The 22854-nt window shown below is 45.2% G+C and overlaps 1 protein-coding gene across 1 annotated transcript; it reads left to right on the forward strand.

Moving 5' to 3' along the window:
• Nucleotides 1-492: 492 nt before the first annotated feature.
• On the forward strand, nt 493-21214 carry LOC144179983 (phospholipase A2-like). Its single transcript, XM_077708397.1, has 5 exons — nt 493-629; nt 1258-1430; nt 14745-14904; nt 19967-20116; nt 20849-21214. The coding sequence occupies exons 1-5, from the start codon at nt 493-495 to the stop codon at nt 20973-20975; spliced, it is 747 nt and encodes a 248-aa protein (XP_077564523.1). The 3' UTR covers nt 20976-21214.
• Nucleotides 21215-22854: the final 1640 nt, after the last annotated feature.

Below are 22854 nucleotides of genomic sequence, written 5' to 3' on the forward strand. Positions count from 1 at the left end.
ACAAAATGTTTAGGTAGCATTTTCCTTGGTTTGGTTTACCTCATCTATGCCTTTCGCAAAAATAAAACGTAGCAGTTATTTTTCAGAACCCGGATGTTCCTTTCCCACTTCAGATGGCAGAAAAAGTTTCACGCGTTATTTATATATTCGGCCATTCTGCGCAACCGGAAGAATATTTACTGCGCTTTAATGCTTAGAGTGGAGGCAGCGAATTCCCACAAAAAAGCCAGGTTGAACTGAGACACCCGCAACGAAATGAAAGAAGTCGAATTGGCTTATAATCTGAGGAACATCCCGGCAGGAAACTTATTAGAGCTCTTATTAATAAAACACAGAAACGACCTTAGCAACAGACTAGTTCATTACATGTTCTGTAAGAGCTGGGAACCACTTTGTTCTTTCAGAGCACACCTTTTTATAGCACAGATCGTAATAATATTGCTGTAAAACTTAAAATGCAGCGTGCAAAACGTGTGACCGTGAAATTTGTATATGTTCGTCTTCAGCCTGCAGCCAAACACAGTGCGCCGTGTGGTCACCGACGTCAACTCCGGAGGCCACATGCTTGCGGAGATTTTCGAAGACAAAAACAGCGGCGAAGTTCTCAATTGCAACCTTTTGGGAGACAAGTAAGTAACAACTTTGCAAGGGATACGAAGGTCACAAAAGAACAACAATTAAGTTTCGAGTGCATTTGTTCAATTTAGAAGGGTTTCAAGGATATCTTTTTCAAAGAGCCAGAAAATATTGAGCAAAAACAAAATTTGTCGCGGGATATTGTTAACAAAACTGGCACTTCTTTTCAGGCTAGGTTCATACAGCGTCTTATACGGCGTCCCATACAGCTTGTAATGCAGCATCTCAGGTTCATAAAGCGTCTGCTTTTTCGTCTCATACGTTAATGTAAACGCTTGAGACAAAAAACAGACGAAAAGTGGTCACAACATTCTCTTTGATGTCAGCTATGAAGTACAAACTTTACTCTCCGATATACCCATGAAACTTTACTATGAGGTCTCCATGTAGCATTAATCCAGGGTATTAATAAAGTTGCCTTTTTATGTTTGCCGTTGCTGAAGGCAAAAATAAGGCAACATGTTTCATTCCTTAGAATTAACTGTAAGGGAAAGCAAGGTACAGAGAGTAAAAAAATAAAACAGAATGACCTTGTTCTTTAGATCGCAATTTATGGTTGATATAGTACGTATTTCCCGTATAATCGCAATTCTTTCTTTAAGGGTGCAATTTTGTTTGCAGAGACCTTATTAATATCGTATTGAAAGCTGTTCCTGATGCGGCCATCACGGATGTTACAACTGATGAAATGAATAAGGTTGTCGACGAATGCGGGGATGAATCATCCAACACCACTGAAACATCTCTCCTTGACTCATTAGAAACTATAATTAAATCGCTTGTGATATACCCAGGTAAGTTATATTTGTTCTGGTCAGGGTTTACTTTAGCAGAATAATGAGCCTAAAACCTTGCTGACAATTGCGGCACACTCTCATTGGAAGTTTGAGTGCAGCGCCAAAGATAAATACTAGTAAGAGAGCACACTCCCATAGAGGCCTGCGGCCGAATTGACTAGCGCACCAAGCGGACGGACAAACAACTAACTTTTCACTTTCGGTTTCACGGACACCGATTTCAGCGGGTAGTTGGAATGGCTGTAAAGCGCTGGTCACGGCGACGGGCATCGGTACGCTATTCACACGCTTTCATGCATTGGTTAGCGTTTATTTGAATATATCATTCTCAGGATTGGTGCCTGCATGCTTTTAAAAGGAAAAAAAAGTATTTTTTTAATTTGAAATTGCAATTTACAGTACCGTTTACAGATGGTTACTCAATTCTGTCGTGTGTTCACATCTTGTGAACCCGCATAAAAGGGACACGTCATAAATGAAGAAATATTTATTGCATGGCACTAAATGGAACAAGTTCGAATTGTCATCATTTTTTGCAATACACATATAATAATAAACAGTGGGTAATACAGTCAAACCTCGATATATCGAACACGGGTACATCGAATTATTGCCTATATCGAACACTTTCTATACCATGCGGAAAATCATATGCCTTTCTAATTTTTTATTTCGAACTGGGACGGACATGAAATGGGTATATAGAACTCCGCCACCCCAGACCACTCGCGCTCTGTTGACAGGCGGCGAGCTTTCCCGCAGTACCCTCTAGGCTAGCGGTTGCGCGATGGCCGTTCCCGACTTCTGCGCATCCGCGTACCGATACTTCAACGTACCGGTGAATGGAGGCCGCTGCCTGGCCAGTTGCAGCACCGACTCGCCCTTGGTAGTTCAACCGGTGCTACGATTGAAGTTTGGCCTGTCTCGCCTGTAGTGCGTTGATTTCGCGATGGCTACAAGCGTGTTTAAAGCTTTTTAATGTGTTAAACGTGTTTAAAGCTGTTTAATGTGTTTAACCTGTTTAAACGTGTTTCGTGATGGCTACAAGCCGTGTTTAAACATGCCGCTGCCAACAAGAAGCAGGCTACCCTGCTGCAGTACTTTAAGCTAAAGGAATAAATACTTTGGAACTCCAAGTGAGTATTTACTGCATTCATTAATTCATTTGTACCAGTTTATTACGCGATTTTTACGTGATTTTATACATCGAATTCCAGCTATATTGAACTATTTCGCGGGCTGTTCGATATGTCGAGGTTTCACTGTCCACCACAACAGAGACAATTTACACAGTAGTGAAAGGAAAACACGTTTCCAGGAATGAAAAAAATGCCCAAATGCACATAAATGAAAAAAAAAATGCACACAACCACACAAATGATTTATCCTCATGGTAACTGAAAAAGCAGGGAACCCGGAAAAATCAACCATTCACAGTTTTACTTGTATCTACGACACCCTGAGAGTGTGGGCGATATGTTGCACTCATACACAAATATCAACCATAAAAAATCTAGACACTGGGATACTTGCAAGTGTTTACGACCACAGCCTCTGCAGGTCATTTTTTACTATGACAATTTCTCCAGTTAGGATGTCAAAGAAGGGAAACACTTGCGCCCGGCTTACCAAAAAAGGGCCCATCTCCCCGCGAGGGGGACTCGAGTAAATGCGTCACCTAGGGGGTGGGTGTATTGCGTTAACGTTTAGTGTTTGGGGAGTTGGTGGTAGTGAATGCGTTGTATCAGCAGCTTCTTGACGTGGTTTGAATGAGTCAAGGATATAAGGCGCGTTCGTAGCCTTTCATTCTGTGTCCGTTTTGTGGCGCAGTGGGAAGAGCACCATGTACCTCGCGTTCCGCCCACAGGTAGTGAATGCGTTGTATCAGCAGCTTCTTGACGTAGTTTGAATGAGTCAAGGATATAAGGCGCGTCCATAGCCTTCCATTCTGTGTCGGCTTCGTGGCGCAGTGGGTAGAGCACCATGTACCTTGCGTTCCGGCCGCAGGGTCGTGGGATCGAAACCAGGAGCCGGTAAGTATTATTTTTTATATAGTGTAGGGAGAGGGGTTCGGACCTGTTGTTGAGAGCGAGGAGGGTAGCGTGATGCGGGAGAGGAGGAGTGGGGGAGAGGGCGCATCTGGAACGGCTGTTGCGGACGCCGAGGCACGCCGACAACGCCGGGTGACATCGTGAGTTAAAGAAATGCTCTGCATTTAAAAGGCTTTGATGGCCTTGCTCATTTGATAAACTCCAATGAGGTCTATTGCCTCTGGGAAACTTCAAATCAATATCTGTATTTGAACAGACATCACATTTGTGTGGACATGCACACGTAAAAACGTTAAGAAAAAAATCAACTTCCTATCGGTTCCTTGCCAGGGAGAAATTTCCCAAGAAGCCGGGTTAGCTTCCTAAAGCGTTGCCTTCCCAGTAAAGGCAAAGGGCCAGGCGGGGATATTTTTGGTACGTGTACGTAGTCAAACGACAGATTCCAGGCTCGATAAAGGCACACAAATTCACGTCTTCCGCTGACAATGCTCGCAGTCTAACATAAGAAACGGGGAAGCTGTTTATGCTTCTTGTGTACGAAACAATGACGACACATTACAGAATCCCATAAGGTAACGGGACATTTGAGGGACGGCGTACCACATTTTTGCCATTTCGAACACGCACACGAGCACAATTTCAACAGTGCAGCGCACAAACGCACAACTGAACTTGGCATTACTGTGCTTTGCATCTTACGACCAGGCGTGAGGAATGCTACTAGAGTACACTTGAGGAAGCGTGAGGAATCTTACGTGAGGAATGCTACTAGAGTACACTTTACAGCAGCCATGTTTCGAAATCTACCATGTGTTATGACAGAGGTTAAGAATGTCTGTGCCATCTATATGCTCGCATATTACACCGCATATCTGCATCCAACATCGCATTTACACTTTATCTTCTCTATTACAACAAGAATTTTAGTGCAATTTGGTGTACGAGGCACATCATGAGAGCACTGCGTGTGATCTCATGACGACACATGACGACACATGACAGCTGTGCTTCAGCTGAAAACAAAGAGTCCGGAAAAGGACCACCACACTACACAGTTGGTGTTCACTGCACTTACAACAGGTGCATCTATTTACCACTATGCGAGTACACAATTCCCCAGGAAAAATCCCCCGACCTAAGTGTTCTCTGTTGAGGGGTTACACTAAATACTGACAACCGTCTCAGGCACAGCAAGAGAGCCATCCTTGCTGAGGACGTTATTAGTACATTTTGCAACGTAGGTCTCAACATGGTTCTCTTCCATCTGGCACGTACGGTGACAAACAACGACGTTTAGCATGACCTCTTACTCTAGTAGTCTTCATATTGTAAAAGGGTTTTCGTGGATGTACTGTTTCACAATATTAGTTCTAGCAGCAACAATAATTTGCGAGTGGAATTTGGAGACTTGGCGCTGTTGTGAGTGGTTTTAACGAGGTGAGGCACGTCACAGATAAAAACAGTTTGTTCCTTGTGTGAACGATAGGCTTCTCAGTTGTCACGCCAAGTTATTGATTGCTGGTACTTGCGTTCGGTTTCCGGGTGATAATGGCAATGTTCAAGATGGAATGGCAAGATGGAATATATTTGACGTACGCACCAGGCGCATCAATAAGGCAGCAAAAATCACTGCAGGGAGTCATTAATACAACTGAATACCTCTGGGAGAACCATTGGCACAACCCTTTTTGTGAGTCGTGTGAGGGAAGAACCCTTAAAGTCCCGTGCTAGGAAGTGCTCATAGCATGTCTGGTATGACGAATGCAGCTGGCTGGTTTGCTTTGTCTTCATGGTACCTCGTCCAGTGTATGCCATCCATGCTGTAGACCTGGACAGGTGATAGGGGAGTTAGCACACAAACTGTTTGCAATGACAGATGACCAGCGAACAGTTGTTAAATTTCACTGCAACTAGTACTCAAGTGCTGCCTCCAGCGTATGCCACCTATTTACAACACAAGAAGTTCTCTTATTCTATTCAGCAATCGTGCGGTCGCGCTATTAGCAACACTAAAAATATGCGTCTTTGTAAGTGCGCAATACTGGTTAGGCACATAATTAATGCAATTCAGCTTTTGTTTGGTATAACAAAAATTATAATGCTGCTTACATATCCTTAATCCTTTTGTCTTTATTGGGAAATCAGTACCAACAGCGAGAGTGAAATGAACGTAATACAAACCCCAAACGAACCCGTTGCCCCACGGACCCGCGAAAAAAACGCATCCCGAGACCGGGCACCTGGCGAAGGTATATTTGGCCGCTGTGTGGGCACCGTGGCAAGCAGCAGTGAGCGCGTACTGATGACCCCGAGAGGCCACGGACTGAAAAACATGACAAGAACACACACACAGGTGCAATATGCGTAATACATGCTTTATGAAACTAGTCAAAATATGACTAGAGGAAAAAAAGCAAACGCCTAAAAAAACGGCAAGTGTGAAACAGTTCAATCCAATGCATGCGATACCAGACTTGATATACAATCTAGAACGAAGACGAAATTTCAAGGTTGCAATTTCATGCATACTCACCCCGCCTTGAGCAAAGCTGTTATCTGCCTACTAAACACGCGTTTTCACCGCACTTGACGAGCCCAAGCGAAGAGACGTGCGCGCGTTTTAGGCGTCGGCGAGTGGTCGCGTGGTATGCAGGCACGTGTAAAACTTTATAATGAGTGTACGGATGCTGTTTGTGTCCAGATCAGCCAAATAATGCAGATACGGCTACTTCGTCACGTACGTTCGCACGGACGGCTTTGCAGTGCATCACGGCCATAATAAATAATAGCAGTAACAGTTGGCCCAGCTAGCAATGGTTAGCTATTATAATACAACGCAGCGTGCGGCTCACGTAACTTCAGTGCAGCCGCAGCGCCCAACGCCTGCTTCGCCTATAGGCACCGGCCGGCCGGCCGCCCACTTCCGCAAAGCACCGCCGTCGTTTGCGGCACGTGAGCGCTACGTGCGACGACGGGCGCATACAGCTGACATCGCTCAGCGCTTCATCAAACAGAACAACCTGCCTAAAATATCATTACGTCCGGCAAAAAAAATCGTCTCTTACACGATTCCGGGGCGTTTCCTAAGCTCTTATCTTAAAGGCGCAGAACCAGCTATGTCAATTTCACTGAGGCTACGCAGTGCTCGAAGCGTTTGAAGTACGAGGAAACGTAAAAATGATACGCCACACTAGCACTTTAAAAAAGTCTCACCTTTCGTTCAGGATGCAAAACCGTTGTCGCAAAGAAAGTACTAGGCGTTTCTTTTTCCACAAGAGAAGTTAGTACGAGGCTGCAGAAACGCACATGTAAACCTTGTAAGCGCTGCCGAAAGAGCCAAATGGCGGCTTGCCCTTGCGGCTTGGCCAGGCTTGCCTTCATATCGTGCATAAAGGAGCCACAAAATTGTACATTCACAAATATTCAACTTGTTTCAGAAATAGAAGTGTGTAGTCTAATAACTAACAAAATGTTAAAAGTATAATATTGTGTGTTAACCTATTTTCAAATAGACTTTTTTAACACTCGCACCAACTGCCGGAAGGATCAAAGGTTAGGCGTTCACGTGACCATATTCGGTAGCGATTAGCCCGAGTGTCCTCTGATATATTTTTTTCCATATGGCAGCGCGAACTGAAGTCTTCTCTGCGATGGCGCACAGATGCTGCGGCTGAGGAAGGGTTTGCGTCATTCGTGAGCCCACGACGGCACGCGGTACTTTGGCGTCATCACCCAGCCTGTCGCCACCGCCAAGCATGTCTCGCGCGGACGTGGCATACCGCCCTCCTCTACCGCTTTTCCCATACTTTTCTCATCCGCTTCCCTCCTGGCTCTTCAAAGTCATCGTCGTTCTCTCGGTTACTACGGCACCGACGGCGAAAGAAGAGAAGAAACCGCAGGAGCAGCCACTTAAAGGGGTCCTGAAAGGCGTTTTGAGCACACTAAGTGAACTAGGCCAATCGTTAGGTTGGGTGGTCAACGTCATCTGTGCCAATTTTAACATTTCCACGTGCAGGTGAAAGCTCACACTTTCGTTACAATGTTTGTTGCAGCGTTCACATCCTTTCCTGTGTGTCTTTGGGCTCCGCCATCTTCCGTCTAGTTCGTCATCGATTCTCCCACATGCGTCACGATGGAGAAATCTCGCAATTGGGCGGCTTCTTGTCGCCCATCACGCGAAGAGAAGCGTTGTCTGCTGAGCGTCGGCGGGTCGCGATGGCGCGTTTGGTTAATTAGTGAATTCTGCAGCGCGCTTAACGCTATCGTGTTCGCATAATATTTAACTTTTTTACTCTATTAGCATGCTTGTTGTTAAGGCGCGTCGGCTAAGCCTACACGACGACGACACGACGGCGACGCCGACTTCAGAGCTGGCAGACGGCCTTGTCACACGACGGCGACAGTAACACAGACACATCGGCCGATAGAAAGTCTGCGTGGTGTGACTGGCTAGCTGACCGAAGGCGCGGATAGTATCGATCAGCCGAACGGTCATTAGGAATTATTGAGAAGCGGAAACTGCGCCCCGACAACATTCGGGCTTTAATGAATTCGGTTCTGTTCTGTTACGTCCTCGACTGTAATAAACATAATACGGTCCATGATGTTCATACAGCTAAATACTACCGCTAATGCGTACCTTGTTTAGGCTTAAGACGCTTCGGCAGTTCCTTTTAGCGACAATACACTTCCCGGCGTTTCAAACTGCATATTCGTGAGCTACCAGCAACGCTTGTCGAAAATATAAGCTAAGTTAAGAGCAGAAGAGGAGTGACGGAAGGTTTATTAGGTAACAAGAAATCAATATGGACGAACGATTTTAGCGCCAAGTGTAAAACAAAAGCACGGCGAGCAGTATTACCCCAGGATGAAACCGCAGTCGCAGCCGAAAGAGTGCTGTTCATGGAGATGAGGTACGGGGGAGCTTATGAAACGGTATTACGCAACTGTTATTCAAAAAATCTTCAGTTAAACATTCAGGAACCCTTGAAATCAGTAAGAAAATAATAACGGGCCACAACGGATTGCTATCAAGGTAGCATACAGGTTATTTCCATGCAGTCCCCAGTATTCAGTGGCGCAGTGGCCTAAAGCCTCGAGCCCACTGAATCGAAGTCGGGGGTTCGAATTCCAGCGAGGGTGTTCCTTTTTTGTTTAGGGGCGAAGCACCTGAGGGGCTCCGGCTGTCGGAGTCTTCGGTCGTCGTCGTCCGATGTTATCACGGTAAATCGAAACGTCAAACGATGATCCAAAAATAAATATATAATGAATAAAACCGGTTCAAAATGAACTAATGTGACCTAAAATGAAATATATTCCAGGAATTTTCATGAGCCAAGGGGAATAATAAGCGAAATTTGAAAATTTCGTCTCGAAATTGGTTTCAAACGCAAAGGCTCTGGGCAAGCTTGTGCGCCTTGAGATAAAAAGAGAGTGTTCGCGATTCTTGCTGACATCCATACACTCATACACAGGCATACACACAGAAGGGACACGAGTACGGAAACTTACGGGACACCAGAAGCATAGCCTGGCCCTGGTCAGCACAACAGGGTACAGAGTTGAAGACCAGGATAACACACCTGCACAACACTTCCGACACGTTTTCAGTTCTGCACCCCACACGGAGACTTTTATGAACCAGAACCCATACAGCCAAGAGAAGTCTTCACGTGATAATGATAACTCAACCACGTCTTACAACACCATATTTTAACATCGTAAGCTTAGGATAGCTGCGAGCACTTGTAGGTCTTCAACTCCAGATACAGAGAATATCACATACACCATGATGCAAAACTTGCACACAGCCATTGTTGAAACACGTCAGTATTTATACCCCAAAATATGGCTTTAGGGGTACCTTCGAACTTCTTGGCAGAAGGTAAGAGTAGTGGCTTTTCTGAAGGAACGGAAGGAATACTAGAAAAGCATCATGACATCGTTTAACAGCAAGCCGCATCTCCCTTTGACCGGAAGTTTCCACGACGAGTATCAACAGGGCATATCTTGAACGAGTGCAGGAAATTGGCGTTATTACTCCTGTTACGCAGCCCATAGCATGGTGCGCGCCAAGTCGTCGTATTTAAGCCGTAGGGGCACACCGGCTTTGTGTAGACTACACAGAACTAAACAAGTCCGTCGCGAGTTGCATCCGATCCCGGCTGTTGAGCACACCCTTGGATTGTTTCTAAGAGCCCTATGGTTCCCAAAAAAACCAGCGCAACCTCAGTTTTTCGGCACATCGCGCTGACTTGTCTCAGAGAAGCAAATTAATCACCTCATTTACAACGCCCTTTAGTTGTTCTGCTTCAATCTTCTACTATTCGGCGTTGTCTCTGCGCCCGATTACATCCAAAGACGGATGAGTGACTTTCTAGAAGGCTTCGGTGGGTCGCCAGTCACATAGACGACATCCTTATCTGGGGTTCTATCAAGCAGGATTACTATCAGTGACTCCGAAGTACTCTCGAGCGGATTCTACGTGCCAGTGTGATGCTCAAGAAGGTAAAATGTTAGCTTGGGGCCGGGAATGCCTCGCACTTGGGGAACGTCGTCAAGAACAACCATGTTCAAGCTGATGAGCGCACACTCTAACCATCACAGAAATTCCAAATCCAACCTCCAAGACTGAACTTCAGTGGCTGCTGGGCATGACTACATACCGTGGTGTTTTTCGTACCGAGGATGACCGAGCTTCTGCAGCCACTGTCCAGTATGCTGTCTTCAAAATCGGAATTCGTCTCGGAGGCCACACAAGAGAATGCATTCGGTAAATGGAAGAAACGGCTGTCAATACCCAGTTCCAGCCGTGTACAGTAACGACAGGTCGAACAAGGTTCGGTGCCATCGTGAGCGGAAAGCAAGAGAACGGCCACTTCACGGTTATCGTCTATGCGTCACGTATACTTACTGAAACAGAACTTCGATACGCTCTGAACGAAAAGGCAGGACTGGCTGTTGTTTGGGCATGTGAGAAGTTCTACCACTACGTCTTCGGGGTAAAGTTTTGCCTAGACACCGACCGCAAACCAGGGTTGTACACGTTCGTCTAAAACAGGAACGAAATATCGTTTATCGTTCCTTCCCAATTTTTGAAACGAGTTCCCGTTACGAGTTCCTTTATTTCGAAAGGAACGCTTCCCAGTTCCACTTCGAACATTGGACCTTGTCGTTACAATAACGTTACATTTCATTAAAAAAATTAAAACATGGTGTCGGATAATCCTGAGGCAAATAAAGGAGAAAATTAAAACTTACTTCGAACTGTGTATGTTGTACGAATATGAACACCGCCGGCAGCAGATTATCTGGAGATGAAAAGAATCCAAAGAAACGCTCCTAGACGAAGTTTTTCTGGAAGCACCGGATAAAATCCCCATATATCTAACGGCCCCCCTGATATACATAATTCACATAAAAACCAAAGAAATGCTTAAATGATCTCAGCTATACATATCTAACCCCCAGAGGTGAATTTTAAATACCCCAATTTCGCACAACGCTGACCCTTGGTGAATGTATGGACATGTTTACTACTGCAGTAGAAACTAGCCAAAGACCTAATGTTTTGCAAGTATTTTCTTCTGACGTTGAGACGTATGTATTGGATTGGATTCTGAAAAGTTGCGAGTTCTCCTAAATCTTACACGTGAAGGTGCCATAGAAGATTCAAATACTACGCAATACCGGTAACAACTCTTTCACGGGAATATTTAATATTCTAATATTCTTCCGCATGCAACATAATTAAATAAAGGTGACAGGCGGCTTGAAACAAAATACTGTTACTTTACCTGACACTCCAGCTGCATAATTACAAGAGTTGCTTTTTCTTCAGCATGAAAAATGTAAACAAGTATTGTGATTATACTGTAAACAATTATGCGGTAAACAATATGCAGAGAAATTTAGATGATGCGTTGCGAAGTTTGCTGGATTTAGCTAGTGTTATTCCACGGGTGGTTGTGCATTTTACTGTTTTTCTTTTTAAATTAGTCCGGGCAATTTGGGGGATTCTACAGACTCTGTTAGTGATATGATAAAAATGGCACATGATACGCAAAGCTACTCTGGCGAAGTCAATTCAGTGCATCTAAGCAACATTGGTAGTTAGCAATTAAAATGAAGAATGCGGATCAGACTGATGCATGAATACAAGTTTACACAAAATCTGCCATTGCTTCAGTTTCCTATGCTCAATTGCTATGCGACTTAAGCTTTATTTGATTCGTTTACCATAGCACAGACAGATCTTGCACTGAGCGTGAAGAATGGAGAATTAGGAAAAGTGAAATACTGATGAAAATATACTGCTTCAAAACGTGGCTTATCACATTAAATGGTTCTCAAAATACGCTCTAAATTATTGCGCCTTGGGTTTGTTCTCCTGGCCCAACCAGAGTACAACGGCGAAAAATCACCTGCCATCAATTGAGTTGAGCTTCTTAATGATATACTTTCTGAATCACGCTACATGTGCACGTGAATCAAGTAGAGGAAGAACAACTAAGGGGATGCTTTTATTATGAACCAATCGTGCCGGTTCGTGCAATGCAAGCGGCGGCTGTGGCAGCGTAAGAGAGAACGAGGCAATAACATTTACAGGCATGATTGAGCACAAGACCTGAAATTTCATGGCATATATAAGAAGGCTGCTGTGGTATCTCTAATAACTGTGTGCACATTAAGGCGAGTGCCTGGTATACGAAAGACAACTGTGTTTGCGAAAATTTCCCGAAAGGTTTCATTTGAAAATAACTGCGCACTTTCACTTATATTTCCGGGCAATACTGCAGGGCAAGATTTCATGCTGGTAAAGTGAACAGCAGGAGTATTTCTCTTGTCTGTACTTCTGCTTCCAGTATTTTGCAGCTAAAAGTATTAATTGAACCAGTCTCATTCAGCGGATGCAAAGCACTGGCGATGTTCGGGTACATAATGGTAGGGTTGTAGCGAGAAACAAATAAAGGCTATTTTCTGTAGCAGCTGTGGAGCTTAATGCGGAGTTGTTCTAAAACCAGCGCTTCAAAAATTACGCACCATTGAAGGAAGAAGCCGCATTGATCTCATATCTCGCCACTGGGTTTTCACAAAGACCTCCTTGCAATTAAAAACACAGTGTGCAACAAAACGAGTACATTGCATCATGGAACGCGACAAGGGGAGCCGCTGCTCGCTCGCTCCAACAGAGGGGCGCTGTACGTCCTTCCTTGGTGGCCAGCAGACTAAGTTAAAGCTTCAGCAGTTGGCACACTTGGGCCCAAACTGTGTTTGATAGTTCAGCAGGCCGAAAAGGTCTCGCAGCTTCCTTTTGAAGGTGGGCAAGAAAGAAGCTGTCGCCACATGTGACGACCTGTGATGGAGGACGAAGCATCCGTGCAGTCCTCTGCAGCGACTGTGATGGGCGCGTTGAATGCCGCCCGTCTCTTACGAAGTTCTCAAAAATTCAAGAAAAAGCCTTCGGGAAAGCTCCCTTGTCAAGGCAACAATTTACGGCGGTTGCTCTTATGGACAAAGGGCGTACTGTAATCAGGGGCGTTTACATGCAATAAATAGATGACCATGCCCGATTTGTACACATTTGAGGCGTATTGTTTTTTTACTTTGATTACTTTTTACTTTACTTTATATACACTGAGGCGGCCAACTCTCGGTCTTTGATTGACGAGATTTTAGGTATATTCTGACTGCACGTATTCGCGCTTGGCGATAAGGAGGTGCGCTCGGAATTTCCGATATCAACCACTGCTGACATCAATTGCAGCTGCGCTATTGATTAGATATAATTTCTGCTTAACATATTGCAGGCAGACCAGGAAAACTTCTGAGTCGTTTGACTCAAAGATACACCAGGCACATGACCAGACAGAAGCAACAGAATACAAATTTGTTCTTTAACACAGAAAAGCTGTAGACCATGTAATAAACACACCGTAGACAGAGCCTGCAAATCTGCTTATTGCGTCGAGCTGCACCACAAGTTTTCTGTATACATCTCCTTAAACTGCAGTTGGGAAAATAAATCAAACATACAACTCTGTGATACAGTGAGTACGGCGTGATGGAGGCCTGCAGAAGTATTGAATGTAGCGATAAATTTAGTGCTAAATGAACGTGCGAATGAAAATTTCTTATACCTATCCAATTAATTTAAATAAATTTATGTCATAGAGGTAGGCGCTTTTTTTACGTTACATCGTTATTTTCAATGTCGCTTCATATTTTATTCGCAAAATTACTACAGTTTTGCGTCTTGAAAGAAAGCTGCGTTTGTTTTCATACGTTAAGAGACCCAAGTCGTTTGTTTTCTATTATGCTGGTAAACATTAGTGTTAAAATTAGTAAAACTACGTTCTTATACACAGAGAAACAAAATTCTTTCTGTGTAGAAGACGGGGCATTATGATGCTACAACTGTAAACATTTTCCTTTCTTTATTATATTTGACCAGAAGCAGATTTCTGAATCTATTGTTACCATTTCGGATGAAAGATGTTGATGCGTTTACTAGCATCGAACCTTCTCAAACCAGAGGTTGCAGTTGCATGTTAGGCATTGTTGTTTATGTCCCTTGTTTTGTGATGTTTTTAATTTTGTGCGAAATATTTTGTTCCAACTAACAGTAAAACCAACACCCAATATAAGCCATGAGCACAAAATAGAAGCTTGGCGCAATTTTATACCGGAGACACTATTTTAACGTCGACATTCAAAAGTTGCATTCAGTGTATGGGGAATCACTAAAGTAGCTGCATTCGCAACGTACTTTTTCGCGAACTCTTTATGACGTCACAAGAACTATGTGCATTCGGCGGCAGAGGAAATCCACCTTTGAGCAATATGACGGTGCAATAGTGGTGGTGATCGCTCTACATTTCTGTCATCTTCCAACTTAGAGGCTAGCATAGAATAACACACCTATAGCTTTGCTTGATAACATATTTATCCATGTTGACATTGCCAAGCGGGAGGGCTGAAATTCCTTAAATTAGGCTCAGTGCTCCTGTATGGCTTCACAAAGATTGCTATTTTATCTTAGAAAACGTTTTTTTTTTGCTTTATGGTTTGTTACGCTTTACGCAAGTATATATTTTTGTAACAATGACATGAAAACGCTGTTGGTTACTTTCTATACAAAACTGCGCACATTTCTGCTGCTGTATCGATGATGTCGAACCTCTAACTTTGTTTATTCATCTGCCTGAATCGTATCCTTCTTTCTTGCAACTATTACAAACTCCTTCATTACCCAACGCAGGAACCAAATGGTGTGGAGCAGGGGACGTGGCCAAAGACTACGATGACTTGGGAAAAGCCCGGGGCACTGATATGTGTTGTCGCGACCACGACCATTCTAATGACAGCATACCTGCCTTTGGCAAGGAGCATGGGCTTAGAAATCCCATGATATTCTCAATGTGAGTTTAGTTGTGAGCGCGAAACCAGTCCGACCCAAACGTTTTTGGTATTCTCTAGGTAAGATGGCTTCTCAGCGGTATCGCCGTCGTTCAGGAGCCCGCATAAAACTGTTAGTTGCGCAGCGCTGCAAAGGATGCGGGCGTGTGTAGCGCCGGATTGGCGTAAGGCCTAGCTGTCGTTTTGAGGTTGATGGTGGTCACGCTGTACTCGTAGCTTGACGTCGTTAAGCTCAACAACATAGATGTCAGCCTAATACCGAACAAAGGTGTACGAGGACCGTATTGCGAAGGCTCTAAGTCATAATAATGTATAGAATGAAAAGACACAATAAGAACAGTATAAGCAACAGGCTTTCACATCCACACCTTATGCCGCCATTGCGGAGATATGTCCTGCAGACGAAATCGTTGTACCAACAGCGCCAAAAACTCGCAGTAAGAGAGGCTGAGCGAATAAACCCTATGTTAGAGATGAAATTTTGCGTAACGACGTATTATGCGTTATCACAGGCAGAGGTGTTCTGGAGTCCTCTGAAGGTGGCAGGCTTGGCGGTGGGGCAAAATGTCCTGCGATGTGGGCAGCCAACCGGGACAAGGGGGCGGCCCGTACACGTTCGGAATGGCCGCCCCCTTTGAATATAAATATGCAATATCAAGGCAGAGAGCTTTTGGCTAGAAGGTTGGGAGGCAGGATGGCCTGTACGCATCTCCAGTATGTATGTTCATTACGAAAAATGTTGCCGTATATCTGACATTGCGAATGAAATCACGGGGGAGGGACAATGACTGCAAGATGTACATAGCATTTGTTCTTGTTATTGGTTTTGAAAATGAGAGAAGTGGCGTTCTTACTGCCCGGAGATTGCCGAGATGTTTACGGCGCTCTTTGTAGTGCGTCGCTGTATTGAACAGCATTATAAAACGGCTAATAAAATAAATAATTTCAACGATTGCTTAAAGTTTCGACCTTTTGCGGGTCAACACATGTTGTGCGAAATATCGAACGCGTGTCTGGATTCCTGTGCCTGAAAGCGATTTGTGTTTGTCCAAGTAGAACGTCTCTCTTCTCGCCGAGTAACAAACCCCGGTCTTCCATATCGACATGAAAACGTACGAGGCTGTTATATCACAGAGATAATGTCCGGTACTATACGAGCGCATCATTAAAAACCCCACACACCAGAAGGTTCAGGTTTCAGATGGAACGAATTTCCGTGACTTAGGGCTAGGTAGACCCTAATGAAGCCAATAGCTTCAGAAAACGGGGATAATGTGTACGTCTTGCCTCGCCTGTACACTGCCCCACTTGACAAGCCGTCCCTCGCCAACGTTATTTCTTTACTGTCTATTAACACTGTTTTGGTAACGAACGGGGGAGGAGGTTTCCCCGGCATCTTTTAGTGGCTCTGAAAGCGCCAATATGACTGAAGCTGAAACCATTGAGCTGAAACCATGTGCAACGCCGCTTCGTCTTACGCATTCAGGAGACGCATCCCTACTTTTCTTCAAACAAACAAACCAAAAAAAATAATGGCAGAGCTGTAACCAACCCGCGAAGTCGCTGTGATAACGCCGGTCACGCAGCCCTTTGTAAGCTGCCTACCAAGGATCGTTCTAGTCAAGCCATCAAGGCCTGTAAACTCCGCACACCGCAAGAGGCATCTAATTTGAGCAATAAAGCGCACCCACAGCACGTTTAGACGGGCCGCATGGTTTTAGAAAATCGAAGCACCCTCGGGCTTCTGTTAGAACCCGCTCATGGAGAGAAGGAAGGAACCCGTACAGCTCCATTAGGTAGTTTCTGCTTCAGTCAGCTACCACTAGGCTTGTTTTGATCTCTTGAACAACTTCAGCCGCGTGTTAGTGACATCCTACGTGGGTTCAAACGAGTCGCTTGCGAAAAGGGCGACATCCTGATGAGTATTTCCATAACAGAAGCACAGTGACTGTCTCCAACGCACTGCGGAGCTGATTTGGTGCACCCGTGCTATGCAGATCGATAAAAAATGTGAGTTGATCCTCGCAGAAATACTTGAGGCGCGTCGTTGGGACGTGTACCGGATGAGCCCAAACTCAAAGCTATCACATAGATCACAACACAAACTTTCAAGACAACTTAAACGGGTAGTTAGCCTGGAGGCGTGCCATGGAGGTTCAATAACAAACATGGCAGGTCATTTCCAGCCACTGTTCAACATTGCGTCTTCAAAGCAGGAGATCGTCTGCGGGTGGCCTCTTAACGCAATGCATTCAGAAAACGTAATGGGGTGAATTTATGAAGCGCAGTACTAGCCGTGTACAAAAACAACAGGCACACGAAGATTACAGCCGACCGGCCGTCCTACGGTCCCAGTACCGTTCTGCGCTGCCATCACCTATGTGGTCATCATTTGTGCTGCCATCGCTTATGCCTTTCGAGTACTCACTGAAACAGAATGTGGAAACGCTTAGTAAAGAAACTAAAAAATTTCACCATCTTTCCGTAGGGGAACCCTAAGTAGTACTCGAAGCAGCCATGCGGTCGACTCAAGTCGACTGCGTTTAGGATGTCCGCAGACATCATGCTCACCGCGTCTATGATCACGCATTCCACGTTGCAGAAGGCCACGCGGAAGGCATTGCACTCGCTGGCTCTCAGGCCTCCGTCCTTGTTGGGGCCGGTGGTCTTCCGAGAGAGCTTGAAAGCCGCGTGCACCGTCGGTCCTCCCACTGCCACAGCCGCCTTTCAGGTGCTCGCGCAGATGACGAACGCGTTGTAGGCGGTGTTGTTGCCGGTATTGCTGTACCGGTTGTAGAGGTCCATGGCAAGCCGGAGGACGAACGTCTTGCCGCAACCGGCCGGTCCGGTGAAGAAGACCCGTAACGGAGGTGCTGACGGCGTCGTCTGCTGGTGGATGATCTCGCGCAGTAGCTCATGTAGTTCTGCGTTTGTCATCCTCATCAAGTTGTAGAATTCGTCCCGGTCCATGATGTCCGGGCGCTTACGCACGGCCGTGCACGGAATCGCGTGTTTGATCAGGCGCACCAAGTCTTGGCTCGGGATGAGGTCGGCGTCTTCGTGTTCCGGGTGGACGATCACAGAAGGAGGAGGTGCTGCTCATTCTTCTTCTTGTTCTTCTTGTTGTGCCCTCTTCTGCGAGGCGCTGTCCACGGCGCTGACACTTGCGTTGACGCTGGCGTTGCCCGTGGCATTCATTGCGGCATTGCGGGAGGAGGTTCTCCTACGGGGAGATGACGACGGTGGTTGAACGCGAAGCTATCTCGTGAAGGATTCTTTGGTTGGCCAATTCCAAGGGGCATCCTGCCACAATGATCATCAGTGGTGCCTGGCCAGGCATGCGCAGTGTGGGTGTGGACGCCGCACAACGGCGCCCACACAACTGCGGAGAGAACAGGCGCCACCATAAGCTGCTTCGCATCTAAAAGTTGTCTGGTCATGCGAGAAACGTGATGACTACATCCCCGTTCGCAAGCTTCTCTTGGAAACCTACCACAAACCACTGTTTTCATTTTTCTGACTCGAAGCCTATCGACGGCCTACGACTAAACTACACAGAATGCAGATGAGGCTAACGTGCTGCCGACACAAAGTCGTTTACATTACTGGATAGAACGAACAGCAGCTTGCGAATTATACAAGCCTCTTGTAAGCAACAGCAAGACAGACGGGATCAAGAGGGAGAGAAGATAAAAGACACCTTGACGAGCCGTTAATTACGCTTTACCTTCACCGCCGTTGTTGTACGGAATAACAAATGGAACATCCCACACATTGAGGAGAATCGATGTAACGCTAAGATTTACACTTGCGTTTGCACTCTGACCGTATAACTTGAAGATTTTCATGGTGGACGCGCGTCGGATTCGCCGTGAAGAATGGTCGTAACCATGTTCCCACGTCCGCCGACACGTTGACGATTTTCCCAACCACACCTTACTCGCCCCTTGCATTCGGCGCTGGAGGTGTTCCGCTTGTAGCCTTTCGCGTTTGTGCTCGCATCGCACATCTTCATTCATGGACGCCATTTTGAAAGTTAGCGCGGATGTACACTGCTGGGCGTTAGCACGGTTATACACTGCCGGGTCTGAGATGGTGATACATCTTAGGAAATCTGCCGGGCACTGTAGTATTACGGCACAAGACTATTTTGCAGTACCTCCCAAACCTGCAAAATACTGCTACGAAGATGTTTTCCAGTACAGTCCAGAGAATGTGCAATGTGGTGCAATGGGCTGTGCCGGGAAGTGGGCAGTTATAGGCATACTGAGACGATAATACTCCACTGGCTTGCTCTTTGCGTGTGACGTCGTGTGCGCATGTTGTCCAACAAATTACAGCGACCAAGATTCCTTACAAAAATAGCAGTGTTGGGTAATGGCCCTGAGTGACAAAGGGAGAACTAGAGAAGTAAGAAAGAAACCGGAGCAACAATGTGGCGGCAGTAAAGGTAATCTCGCCCGCTATGCAAAATTCGAAACGTCATTAAAATGTTTCAATGCTTCCTTGAAAATCTCGAGGCCACTCTGTGACGTACGTGTGCAAATTTATCCATGTTCATGTAGTTCGTGTTAGCTTTTTTGATGGCTTTTGTCAAATTTCAGACAGCAAGATAATAAACTAAATCTATGAAGTTCACAAATAACGTTCGCTTGGAAGGCGGAATTTCTTCTGCTTTCCGCTTTGATTTTATGCCTGGGCATAGGTTCAAGAAGGTTGTCGTGTTAGGCAACGTCGGTTTCCGCGGTTTATGCGCTGGTTCATATACACGATGGATAGCTACTGTGATTCCTAAAAAACCGATAGTTTGTAGACTTGCCAGCTTTATGGCTGGCAATTCAGCTGAATTATTTTTTGAAAAGAGCAGCTGCCTTCCAGTAGACAAACAACAGTCCTTGTTCCAGATAGCGCAGAGCAGGCACTGACAGCTAGTCACTACTAGCACATTTAGACATTTTTTGTCAGTTTTGTTATACGCACTATGTTTTAGGCGTTCTACCATTTTTTAAGTAAAACTGAGCATTTCCTAAAGCAATGCATTAATTGTTCTTCGGCGAGTTGCAGGACTGACTGCGCAGACGATACACAGTTCTTCAATTGCCTCCTGAATGACAGCAGCACAACCTCACTCGCCGTGGGAACTATATTTTTCGATATCTTGAATGCCAAATGCTTCGAATATGGCTACCCTACAAAATGCACCGACTATAACTTGTAAGATAACCAAATATTATTCCTCGCAAAAGCTAGCACGCACCTAGCGTATCTCTTATTTTCCTGTTCAGTGAGCCAAAAAATGTTTTTATGCTGATCCTTACATGCCAGTTTTGCGTATTCTTATTCTGTTGTTGTTCGGAACATCAAATATTCCAAACCATATTTCGTCTGTTTGCCTGCTAGAGGGAGCTATTAGTGCTTGAACAATTGGCTGCAGAAGTCTCGATCCCTTAGTCTATCTGTGCGACCTAGAAGTCGTCTACGGAGATAATACACATGTACTTTTTTGATGGCTTTCAACCCACGTGCCACAGCACGTGTGCGGTGATTATTATCGCCAACAGTGAATGTCAAAAAAACTATTTTTAAGAATGCCAAGTCTTTTAAGCAAACCTGACGTGATTTACCATTTGCGCCTGTCCTTAAAAAACCCTTAGGTAAAATCGGTGATTGAAATTTGTTATCGTCTTCTCGTGGTGTCGGAAAACCTTTCCTGGGCAAACGGAATCTTGAATCAAAGAAGGCACTTACGAAAATAAAAAGAATCGAGGGGCATAGCGCTTAGACTGTAATACTAAACAACTGTGTTGATTCGCAGCTCTCAAATATTAAGAAAGTAGCAGTATTTCCAGAAAATTACTGGATAAGAACGAGGAACAATTTATAAGAAACTTTTTTTTATTTACCCATCATCACAGAAGAAGGTAAAAATGTCTTTTCACTTTGCAGGCTTCGCTTGCTGCAATTACAAAAACCATGCGAGCACCGAGAAGAGGACACATCAAAGCCGAAGGAGTGGCACATTGTGAGCAATCCCAGCTTCGTGGAAGCCTATGCTGAACACAACAAAACTTAAGGGACATGAACTCTTCTATATAATGAGGAAGATCTGATCGTGATGTTTGACGGAAGAACCTTCATTATATAAATACTACAAATGGGTTGGTTTATTGGTTTATGCTACGTGCACGTTTCTTTTAGTCGATGACCATCTTATATTTGAGAATGTGTAGACGAGAAATAAAATAGGAAGTGGAATAAAATATACCAAGTGAAAAATTAAACACAGCCATTCTGCTACGATTGCTGTTGTTTCTTGGGTACCTCTCGGACATTAGACGTTCCATAGCCTGGCATTTCGTGTAGGTAGACACCACCAAACAAAACAACCGTTTGTGTATCTCTAGCTGCGCACAGCGCAAGATAAAAGGAACGCGCAAGGGGAGAAGAAGCAACCACGGGTTTTCCGTCTCCTTGTTTTTCTTAGAGAAAACTTCCCTAAAACGCGTAAGTCTGGTGTTGATGTTCATACTTGTCAACATAGTTGAACAAGATCAAGACATTACGCAAGAATAAGGCAGCAAATCAATACACGAGGGAAATTTGCATTGTTCCTCAATGGAAAATTCATGGGTGCGTGGTTTTTGCATCGAGTGCAGAAAACCGTCGCCTGCTGTTGCCCGCGCTACCTGGCGTCATTTGAACAATCAAACCTGCAACAACGACGAAAGGTTCCACTAGATAGGTTCCCCGTTGCGCTTGGAACGCTCGTGGAGTAGGGCAACCTGGTTCTATAAACGTTGTAGAAGGTTGCCTCGACTCACGCGCGTGTCCGCCGTTGGGCAGCGCTGGCACCGCGGTACCCGGTTTGGAGCAGTGGAACGCGGTCACTTTAAAATGACTTGAGCGAACTTTACCTTGGGAGGAACGAGACGGGAAAGGAACAACATCAGAGGTGAGCTGGAAAGACAAGGGAGGCATTTAATTGACATAGGCGCCAGTCGACTACCGTCGTTCGTTGGCACTTGCAACGAAAGGAGCAGATACGCGGCCATTTTTTCTGCCCCAAAATTGCGTATTCCATTTTTTGGAGTGGTTTACCCTGCCATACCGAGCACTGAGGGGGCCGACCTTGCCATCGTAGTTCTCTTAAGATCACGGTATCTAGCCACCGTAGTCACAGCGTCCCGCACCCAAAAATAGGTAGGGGTCGAACACGGGTCTCTTGCGTTACGAAGCTAATGTCATCCATTGCACCACCGAGGTACAGTTGACCCATATGCAAATTGTTGGGGGCGATGTTTACGCGGCTTTGCTGAAACGGAGGCTGCCGTTTATAGGCCACAAATACACAATATTGTTCAACCCGATAAACATAAATTCGCGCATTAATTAGCCCAAATATTTGAAACTCAATCCGGTGTGTCTCTGTGGGACTTTTCAGGTATTTTGGAGCCCTCTCTTGCCTATTTCAGTTATGAACGCCAGGCTGATGCTGAAACTATTCAGGAGAGAGCGCCACAGCACTTTTGAAGAATCACTTCTGCTCACTTGGATAGCTTTCACGTTGAGGGTAACTGCTTTGGTTTATTTTGCCTAGATCCGCGAACAGCCTTTGATCCCGAAGGGGAGACACACAATAAAGTTTTCTTTTGAATATTCAGAAGTCGCGTTTTAGAGCAGCCATGATTCTTAAAGTGAGAGATTGTCGGCACTTCATTCGCGAATTTCATGAAAATGCATGCTCTTCTAATTGTAGTGATGCTTCGTAGAGGCCAATCAGCATAAAGGGGCTTCGGGCTTCGTTTCACTCATAGGACACGCTCGTGGACCGAACCCCGCAATAACGAAACCGCGGGGGAAAGCCAGAAAATTCGCTTTTGCGGGAATTTCGCTGCCGTGACAATGAAACATAAACGACCTGAAAATCGGCCACAAACCAAAAATTTACTTCC

The sequence above is a fragment of the Haemaphysalis longicornis genome, unplaced genomic scaffold (assembly GCF_048455015.1).
Source record: "Haemaphysalis longicornis isolate Haplotype H1 unplaced genomic scaffold, Haemaphysalis longicornis Haplotype H1 scaffold_4, whole genome shotgun sequence".
NCBI lineage: Eukaryota > Metazoa > Arthropoda > Arachnida > Ixodida > Ixodidae > Haemaphysalis > Haemaphysalis longicornis.